The sequence below is a fragment of the Oncorhynchus tshawytscha genome, linkage group LG16 (assembly GCF_018296145.1).
Source record: "Oncorhynchus tshawytscha isolate Ot180627B linkage group LG16, Otsh_v2.0, whole genome shotgun sequence".
Classification (NCBI taxonomy): Eukaryota; Metazoa; Chordata; class Actinopteri; order Salmoniformes; family Salmonidae; genus Oncorhynchus; species Oncorhynchus tshawytscha.
Window position 1 is genome coordinate 86,266,446 of NC_056444.1, and position 10,587 is coordinate 86,277,032.

The window sequence follows — 10,587 nt, forward strand, 5'->3', positions numbered from 1 at the left end:
CTCTCTCTGTCTGTCTGTCTCTCACTATGTTACTCTCTATATGTCTGTCTGTCTCTCACTGTCTCCCCTCTCTCCTGTATGTGTTTCGCCCTCCTCTGTCTGTCTCTCACTCTCCCCCGAGGTCTATATGTCATCCTCTCTTCTGTCTGTCTTCTACCAGCTCTTTGTCTGTCTCTTTGTCTGTTTGTCTGTCTGTCTGTCTCACACACCCACTCACTCTCTGTCTGTCACACACACACACACACACACACACACACTGTCTCTAGGTATGACACCACATTTGTCTCTGTCCTTTCTCTCTGTCTTTCCCCTCTGTCCATTTTGTAGAATTGTCTGTCTGTGCATGCCTTGCTGGGCGAGAGGCTGAACTGTCTGTCTGTCTGTCTGTCTGTCTGTCTCTCCCCTCTCTCTCTCTCTGTCTGTCTGTCTCTCTTTGTCTGTCTGTTTGTCTGTTTGTCTCTCCCCCTCTCTCTCTATGTCTGTCTCTCTGTCTCCCCCTCTCTCTCTATATGTCTGTCTGTCTCTCACTGTCTCCCTCTCTCTGTGTTTGTCTGTCTCTCTGTCTGTTTGTCTGTCTTTGTCTGTCTGTCTGTCTGTCTGTTTCTCACTTTCTCTCTCTCTCTGTCTGTCTCTCACTCTCCCCCTCTCTCTCTATATGTCTGTCTGTCTCTCACTGTCTCCCCCTCTCTCTCTCCCCCTCTCGCTCTCTGTCTGTCTCTCGCTCTTTGTCTGTCTGTTTGTCTGTCTGTCCCCCTCTCTCTCTCTGTCTGTCTGTCTCTCACTCTCCCCCCCTCTCTCTATATGTCTGTCTGTCTCTCACTGTCTCCCCTCTCTCTCTCCCCCCTCTCGCTCTCTGTCTGTCTGTCTCTCGCTCTTTGTCTGTCTCTTTGTCTGTTTGTCTGTCTGTCTGTCTCTCCCCCTCTCTCTCTCTGTCTGTCTCTCACTCTCCCCCCTCTCTCTCTATATGTCTGTCTGTCTCTCACTGTCTCCCCTCTCTCTCTCCCCCTCTCGCTCTCTGTCTGTCTGTCTCTCTCTTTGTCTGTCTCTTTGTCTCTTTGTCCCCCTCTCTCTCTATATGTCTGTCTGTCTCACTGTCTCTCCCCCTCTCTCTCTGTCTGTCCCACTCCCCGCTCTCTCTATGTCTGTCTGTCACTGTCTCTCTCCCCCACTCTCGCTCTCTGTCTGTCTGTCTCTCGCTCTTTGTCTGTCTCTTTGTCTGTCTGTCTCTGTCTGTCTGTCTCTCTCCCCCACTCTCTCTCTCTGTCTGTCTCTCACTCTCCCCTCTCTCTCTATATGTCTGTCTGTCTCTCACTGTCTCCCCCCTCTCTCTCCCCCACTCGCTCTCTCTGTCTGTCTCTGTCTGTCTCTCGCTCTCTGTCTGTCTGTCTGTCTGTCTGTCTGTCTCTCCCCTCTCTCTCTATATGTCTGTCTGTCTCTCACTGTCTCCCCCCTCTCTCTCTATATGTCTGTCTGTCTCTCACTGTCTCCCCCTCTCTCTCTATATGTCTGTCTGTCTCTCTGTCTGTCTCTCGCTCTTTGTCTGTCTCTTTGTCTGTTTGTCTGTCTGTCTCTCTCTCCCCCTCTCTCTCTGTCTGTCTGTCTCTCACTCTCCCCCTCTCTCTCTATATGTCTGTCTGTCTCTCACTGTCTCCCCCTCTCTCTCCCCCCTCTCGCTCTCTGTCTGTCTGTCTCTCTTTGTCTGTCTCTTTGTCTGTTTGTCTGTCTGTCTGTCTCTCCCCCCTCTCTCTCTGTCTGTCTGTCTTTCACTGTCTCCCCCCCCTCCCCCTCTCTCTCTATGTCTGTCTGTCTCTCACTGTCTCCCCCTCTCTCTCCCCCACTCGCTCTCTGTCTGTCTGTCTCTCACTGTCTCCCCCTCTCTCTCTCCCCCACTCGCTCTCTGTCTGTCTGTCTCTCTCTCTCCCCCACTCGCTCTCTGTCTGTCTGTCTCTCACTGTCTCCCCCTCTCTCTCTCCCCCCCCTCTCTGTCTGTCTCTCGCTCTTTGTCTGTCTCTTTGTCTGTTTGTCTGTCTGTCTGTCTGTCCCCCCTCTCTCTCTCTGTCTGTCTGTCTCTCACTCTCCCCCTCTCTCTCTATATGTCTGTCTGTCTCTCACTGTCTCCCCCTCTCTCTCTCCCCCCCTCGCTCTCTCTCTCTCTCTCTCTCCTCTTTGTCTGTCTCTTTGTCTGTTTGTCTGTCTGTCTGTCTGTCCCCCTCTCTCTCTCTGTCTGTCTGTCTCTCACTCTCCCCCTCTCTCTCTATATGTCTGTCTGTCTCTCACTGTCTCCCCCTCTCTCTCTCCCCCACTCGCTCTCTGTCTGTCTGTCTCTCACTGTCTCCCCCTCTCTCTCTCCCCCCTCTCGCTCTCTGTCTGTCTGTCTCTCGCTGTTTGTCTGTCTGTCTGTCTCTTGCTGTCTCTCTCTTTCTCTCTGTGTTTGTGTGCATGTATGTGTGTGAATCTGGGCATCAGGTTACTGCTGTGATTTCCAGTCTCAGTCAGTACCCTGGGAGTTTCCACAGTGTATTCACCAGTGACTCAGCATGAATGTGTGTATAGTATTAGTATCACGAACAGTATATAACCAAATATGAGATATCTTCACTTCCACTGTGGAGAGGTTGTGTTCGTTTGTTGAAGGTTACAGTGGTAACTTACTTTCACAACGTTAGATAGAAATGTTCTCTTTAACTCAGACTCACACAAAACCTTTAGATAGTAATGTTCTCTTTAACTCAGACTCACACAAAACCTTTAGATAGTAATGTTCTCTTTAACTCAGACTCACACAAAACCTTTAGATAGTAATGTTCTCTTTAACTCAGACTCACACAAAACCTTTAGATAGTAATGTTCTCTTTAACTCAGACTCACACAAAACCTTTAGATAGTAATGTTCTCTTTAACTCGGACTCACACAAAACCTTTAGATAGTCATGTTCTCTTTAACTCAGACTCACACAAAACCTTTAGATAGTAATGTTCTCTTTAACTCAGACTCACACAAAACCTTTAGATAGTAATGGTATTTCAAGTGTGATCATGTTGTGGGAAATTCTGACTGGGAAATCCCTCCCCAATGTGGAGGTAAGGTGTTGGGTAACGTGAATTTGTAATTCTGATCCCCTTGTCTCCTCTATCCAGGGGCTTCCCAGTGAGTGACTGGGCAGCATTTGGTACCGCCCTTAGGAAGATGATGTTTACTAGGGGGGGGGGGGTTTAGGATGTAGGGGAGACATATCCCCTGTTGTTTGGTTTAGTTCAGAGCCGTCCCAGTGCTTTAAAGACTCACACAACCTTACATAGTAAATGTTTCTGCAAGGCCAAGCAGGATCTTGTGGTAATTTCTGATTGTTTAGTGGAGGAATGGGCAACTCCCCTTTTTGTAGTCCCTTGGATAAAAATAAATAATAATAATAATTAATATATATATTATTCGTGAAGTATTCAGACCTCTTGACTGTTTCCACATTTTGTTACGTTACAGCCTTGTTCTAAAATGGATGAAATACTTTTATTTCCTCATCAATCTACACACAATACCCCACAATTGAAAGCGAAAACAGGTTTTTGAGAAATTGAGCTCCGGTGCATCCTGTTTCCATTGATCAATCTTGATATGTTTCTATAACTTGATTTGGAGTCCACCTGTGGTAAATTCAATTGATTGGACATGATTTGGAAAGGCTCACACCTGTCTATATAAGGTCTCACAGTTGACAGTGGATGTCAGAACAAAAACCAAGCCATGAGGTCGAAGGAATTGTCTGTAGAGCTCCGAGACAGGATTGTGTCGAGGCAAAATTCTGCATCATTGAAGATCCCCATGAACACAGTGGCCTCCATCATTCTTAAATGGAAGAAGTTTGAAATTACCAAGACTCTTCCTAGAGCTGGTCACCCGGCCAAACTGGGCCATCGGGGGAGAAGGGCCTTGGTCAGGGAGGTGACTAGTTTGATTAGCTTGCTAACTGATTATCATTCACACTATAGTTGCTATTTTTCGGTAGCTAGTTAAACATCACAAACTGACAAATATTAGTATCGTATCATGCATGGTTTAGCACATTCGCAATCAATATTAACAGCAGAATGCAACTGGCTAGCTAGCTGGCTATAACATTAACTGCATGCTTCTGACTAGCTAGCTGGCTATAACATTAACTGCATGCTACTGACTAGCTAGCTGGCTATAACATTAACTGCATGCTACTGACTAGCTAGCTGGCTATAACATTAACTGCATGCTACTGGCTATTAACTGCATGCTACTGACTGTATGCTATAACATTAACTGCATGACTGACTAGCTAGCTGGCTATAACATTAACTGCATGCTACTGACTAGCTAGCTGGCTATAACATTAACTGCATGCTACTGACTAGCTAGCTGGCTATAACATTAACTGCATGCTACTGACTAGCTAGCTGGCTATAACATTAACTGCATGCTACTGACTAGCTAGCTGGCTATAACATTAACTGCATGCTACTGACTAGCTAGCTGGCTATAACATTAACTGCATGCTACTGACTAGCTAGCTGGCTATAACATTAACTGCATGCTACTGACTAGCTAGCTGGCTATAACATTAACTGCATGCTACTGACTAGCTAGCTGGCTATAACATTAACTGCATGCTACTGACTAGCTAGCTGGCTATAACATTAACTGCATGCTACTGACTAGCTAGCTGGCTATAACATTAACTGCATGCTACTGACTAGCTAGCTGGCTATAACATTAACTGTATGCTAAAATAAAATAATAAAATAAACAATTGAAAGCTGTAGCTACTCTTTGCATGTTGTCCATGATGAACATATGAGTTATGGATCTTTCAAATGTCTGCGTTAGCAGAGAGCAGGATGTGCTATTTGACAGAGAAGCCTTGAGTGACAGAACGGACTTTCTCGTGAATGTCCCAGCCCCCTTATTATCTCAACCAATCATGGCTAGGCAACATTCTGTATTTTCTCTTGTGTCTAAACAGCTTTGTGATTTTCACGTTTGATGTATATTTACAGATTACATACAGGTTTGTTATTAAGGCACATGAAAGTCCACATGCTCAAAAAGGCGTTTCTGCAAAGAAATACATTTAGATGACGGGAAAAAAAAGTAGGAAAATCTGTCTTAGGCCCAGCTTCAAGAATCGGGGCACAAATGTGTATAACTGCAGCAAACGTGCTTTAAAACTGCAACATGTTATCTCTGACCCATGGCAAAATGTGTAGAATTGTAGGAAATTAACAAATATTCTCTCTGCTATCAAGAGGGGGGACCGCTTAGTTTTGCTGGCGAGGTGGCTAGTTCCGGTTCTGACTGCATTTGTGGGTATGGATGTGGTTACACAGAATCACGGGCCACTGATGAGTTCAGAACCACGGCTTCCCAGTGACTGAATCAATCAAGAATCCACTTTGAGAAAGATGGTGTTTAGAGAAGAGGGTTAGGGTGTAAGGTAGACATATCCCCTGTGTAAGGGTACTAGGGTTTAGTGTGTTGGATTTCTTTAGTTCAGATCCAGGTGCTTCCCAGTGAGTCATGAGCTGTTATTTCTCTGAATGGAAATGTATCTACATGTGACCACAGAGGTCTTGTGAAACAGTCTTCTGTACTTTCAGTCGTCTCTGTCTGTAAACCGACTTCTTCTAATCAAATCAAATTGTATTTGTCACATACACATGGTTAGCAGATGTTAATGCGAGTGTAGCGAAATGCTTGTGCTTCTAGTTCCGACAATGCAGTAATAACCAACAAGTAATCTAACTAACAATTCCACAACTACTACCTTATACACACAAGTGTAAGGGGATAAAGAATATGTTGTTACGTTCCCCAGATTAGGTGTTGTAGTTTGTGTATTTGCATGTGTTTATTTCAGGAAATGGCTTCCTGAAATCCCTCAAGCAGCTGATTGGTCGACTCCAGGGCTAATTGGAGAGCTGACCCCGCCCCCTCGTCAAGACACAGCTGTCTCCAATTACCCATTCCTTCAGAAGCTATATAAAAGCCAGTGCTCTGTTCAGGAGATCTTCTTTTTGTAGAGGATTTTGCTGGAGGTAGATTTGCTAGAGAGATTTGCTGGGAGGTCATTGTAGAGATTTTGCTAGAGAGAGATTTTGCTGGGAGTTCATTGCTGAGAGTTCATTGCTGAGAGTTGGTATGTTTTGTGAGTTTGTTGCTCAGATAGAACTTATTTGATGTCCTTTGTTTCTTAGTTTGTGAAATTGTTTAATATTCTGTTTCATTTGTTCCCAGGGGGAAAGGGGAAGGCACCTAGGGAGTGCTTAGGCAAGAGGCCCGCGGGCATACACCCGTAGCATATTCACTGTCTAGGCACACTAGGTAAGACCTGGGCGGACCACCCCTTGTATTTTGGTTAGGGCACCAGGTGGTGCTACATTAGGTAAGTAGTGGGTAGGCAGGTAAGATAGGAGGGGGGCTTTGAGATTTACTTTCTTTGCTTTGGTTCCGTCCAGCCCCTTTTCCCCATATTACCGTGTAAAGGAATAAAGTCCTTGTAAACGGTACCACATTCTGCTTGTTGTCATTTTTACTCGCACCTACAGTCCATACCTTTTTCGCTTCACAGAGAGTTTAGTTGTAGCAGGGTGTTGCGTTCCCTCTTCATAGAGGCGTGCGTAACATATGTACATAAAGATATATGAATGAGTGATGGTACAGAGCGCCATAGGCAAGATACAGTAGATGGTATCGAGTACAGTATATACATATGAGATGAGTATGTAAACAAAGTGGCATAGTTAAAGTGGCTAGTGATACATGTATTCTATAATGTATCTGTTCTCATGTAACAAGAAATCTGAACTCTGACCTCAACTTTGCTACATATTGTTGTAACTACATAATATCATCACTTCCATTTATCGCTGAGGTCTGCCTCTTTAACAAGGAGACTGACAGGTCTTGTTTTTTTTAAATGAACTTGTATTTATTCAGGGGAACCCAATTGAGACCACTGCCTAATTTACAATGGTGTCCTGAGAACAAATGACATAATAAAACAAAAATATACCAACTACACGACAACTACAAATATATTACTTTCAGAATTGATTCAGACCCTTTGACTTTTTATCCCCTTACACTTGTGTGTATAAGGTAGTAGTTGTGGAATTGTTAGCTAGATCACTCGTTGGTTATTACTGCATTGTCGGAACTAGAAGCACAAGCATTTCGCTACACTCGCATTGACATCTGCTAACCATGTGTATGTGACCAATAACATCTGTTAACCATGTGTATGTGACCAATAACATCTGCTAACCATGTGACCAATAACATCTGCTAACCATGTGACCAATAACATCCGCTAACCCTGTGTATGTGACCAATAACATCTGCTAACCATGTGTATGTGACCAATAACATCTGCTAACCATGTGTATGTGACAAATACATTTGATTTGACTTTTCCATATTGTGTTACATTGCAGCCTTATTCTAAAATGTATTACATTGTTTTTTTTCCCTCGTCAATCTATACACAATATCTTATAATGACAAAACAAAAACAGGTTTGTAGAAATTTTCGCAAATTTATTCAAAATAAAAAACTGAAAATCACATTTATTTAGACCCTTTATTCAGTAGTCTGTTGAAGCACCTTTGGCAGCGATTACAGCCTCATGTCTTCTTGGGTATGCTGCTAGAAGCTTGGCATACCTGTATTTGGGGAGTTTCTCCCATTCTTCTCTGCAGATCCTCTCAAGCTCTGTCAGGTTGGATGGGGAGCGTTGCTGCACAGCTATTTTCAGGTCTCTCCAGAGATGTTAGATCGGGTTCAAGTCCGGGCTCTGGCTGGCCCACTCAAGGACATTCAGAGACTTTTTCCCAAAGCCACTCCTGTGTTGTCTTGGCTGTGTGCTTAGGGTCATTGTCTCATTGGAAGGTGAACCTTCACCCCAGTCTGAGGTCCTGAGCACTCTGGAGCAGGTTTTCATAAAAGATATCTCTGTACTTTGCTTCGTTCATCTTTCCCTCGATCCTGACTAGTCTCCCAGTCCCTGCCTCTGAAAAACATCCCCACAGCATGATGCTGCCACCACCATGCTTCACTGTAGGGACGGTGCCAGGTTTCCTCCAGATGTGACGCTTGGCATTCAGGCCAAAGAGTTCAGTCTTGGTTTCATCAGACCAGATAATCTTGTTTCTTGCTGTCGTGCCTTTTTACAGAGGAGTGGCTCCCACCTGGTCACTCTACCAAAAGGCCTGATTGGTGGAGTGCTGCAGAGATGGTTGTTCTTCTGGAATTTTCTCACATCGCCACAGAGGATCTCTGGAGCTCTGTCAGATTGACCATCGGGTTCTTGGTCTGCCTGACCAAGGCCCTTATCCCTCGATTGCTCAGTTTGGCCGGGTGGCCAGATCTAGGAAGAGTCTTGGTGGTTCCAAACTTCTTCCATTTAATAATGATGGAGGCGACTGTGTTCTTGGGGACTTTCAATTGAATTTACCACAGGTGGCTTCCAAGTTGTCAAAACATCTCAAGGATGATCAATGGAAACAAGATGCACCTGAGCTTAATTTCAAGTCTCATAGCAAAGGGTCTAAATACTTTTTTAAGTAAGGTATTTCTGTTTTTATTTTATTTTAAATTAGCAAACATTTCTAAAAACCTGTTTTTGCTTTATCATTATAATGTATTGTGTGTAGATTGATGAGGAAAACATTTTATTTAATCCATTTTAGAATAAGGCTGTAACTTAACAAAATGTGGAGAAAGGGAAGGGGTCTGAATACTTTCTGAATGCCCTGTATATGGTTTTAAACTGACCTGACCCACATCCTTCATGGTCTGCCCCTGTAGCCTGTTTTAACATTTGTGTTTTTTAAGGTGACCTGACTCTGTCCCCCTTCTCTCTGCCTGCAGCCTGTCTTCACCCCTCTCTGATACGGCGTGTCCTTCCACCAGCTCAGTGATGACGTCTCGGGTGTTGATGAGGCAGGAGCTGATGCGCCAGCAGGCCAGGGACCAGGAGAGGAGAGAGGCCCAGCAGCAGGTCTCCTCGGCCCAGTTACACACCACCGACTCCTCCCCAGCCATCTCCATGGCCCCAGAGCATACCGAAGCCCGACCACCCCCTGCCCAGGTTCCTGTGGAGGTCCTCAAGGTAAGGTCATATGACCACCCCCTGCCCAGGTTCCTGTGGAGGTCCTCAAGACCACCCCCTGCCCAGGTTCCTGTGGAGGTCCTCAAGGTAAGGTCATATGACCACCCCCTGCCCAGGTTCCTGTGGAGGTCCTCAAGGTAAGGTCATGACTTTCCTGAAACTCTCGGAGGGCTGTTGGGTTTGCAATTCACTAGAAACGCCTGGTCTGTTTGTGTGTCAAAGAAATGACAGTTGGAGCGTTCCAGAATAAGATACTATAGTGCAGGAGTCCTGCAGTCCCCCAAACACAGACCATCAGCAACATGGGTATGAATCACAACCCTTTCACCCTGTTTCCCTACATCTACTGTCAATACATCATCTGGAGGGCTTGAGGAGGGCTGGTCTTGAGGAGGGCTGGTCTTGAGGAGGGCTGGTCTTGAGGAGGGCTGGTCTTGAGGAGGGCTGGTCTTGAGGAGGGCTGGTCTTGAGGAGGGCTGGGTTGGTTTTGGGGAGGACTGGGTTGGTTTTGGAGAGGACTGGGTTTGGGGAGGACTGAGTTTGGGGAGGACTGAGTTTGGGGAGGACTGAGTTTGGGGAGGACTGAGTTTGGGGAGGACTGAGTTTGGGGAGGACTGGGTTTGGGGAGGACTGAGTTTGGGGAGGACTGAGTTTGGGGAGGACTGGGTTTGGGGAGGACTGAGTTTGGGGAGGACTGGGTTTGGGGAGGACTGGGTTTGGGGAGGACTGGGTTTGGGGAGGACTGGGTTTGGGGAGGTTTGAAGAGGACTGGGTTTGGGTGGACTGGGTTTGGGGAGGTTTGAGGAGGACTGGGTTTGGGGAGGTTTGAAGAGGACTGGGTTTGGGTGGACTGGGTTTGGGGAGGTTTGAGGAGGACTGGGTTTGGGGAGGTTTGAGGAGGACTGGGTTTGGGGAGGTTTGAGGAGGACTGGGTTTGCTTTTGACCACAAACGTTTTAAATCGAAGTGGGAGATGTTGCAGATACTGTATTACATTGTCTCTCTAACTAACCCCAGTGTCTCTCTCTCTCTCTCTCCTATAGGTTCAGACCTACCTGGAGAACCCCACTAAGTACCACCTCCAGGCCTCCCAGAGACAGCAGGTTAAACACTACCTCTCCTCCACCGTGGGGAACAAACTGACCAATCAGACGCTGGGCGCCTCCCCCTCACCTCACTCCGGATCCGCCCCTGAGCTCCAGCCTGCAGCCAGCAGCTCTCCTAGCAGCCCATTGGCTGTGCTCAGCCTGAGCTCCAACAAAGAGGAGGTATGAGCCAGATCTCTTATGAATATTACTAACAATAATAGATTAAACTAATTTTGGTCGAGGAATTCGTGAAATAGGTTGTATGGAGTGTAATGTAATACAATGTCATATTATGAATCTACAATGTATGTTCTTAACCCTAGGCAACATGGCCCTGGAGGCTCACTGGGATATTGGTATCTACA

At 45.8% G+C, this 10,587-nt stretch overlaps 1 protein-coding gene across 4 annotated transcripts in view; it reads left to right on the top strand.

The window, feature by feature from the left end:
* Positions 1–8,863: 8,863 nt before the first annotated feature.
* The window catches only part of LOC112215274 (transcription factor E3-like), a 20,175-nt gene continuing 18,451 nt past the window's right edge, over positions 8,864–10,587 (top strand). For all 4 annotated transcript variants that reach the window (XM_042299832.1, XM_042299834.1, XM_042299833.1 and 1 more), the window contains exons 1-2: positions 8,864–9,135; positions 10,178–10,402. In XM_042299832.1, coding sequence (XP_042155766.1) covers positions 8,944–9,135; positions 10,178–10,402 — 417 coding nt within the window. In that variant the 5' untranslated portion in view covers positions 8,864–8,943. The remainder of the gene's footprint in view (positions 9,136–10,177; positions 10,403–10,587) is intronic.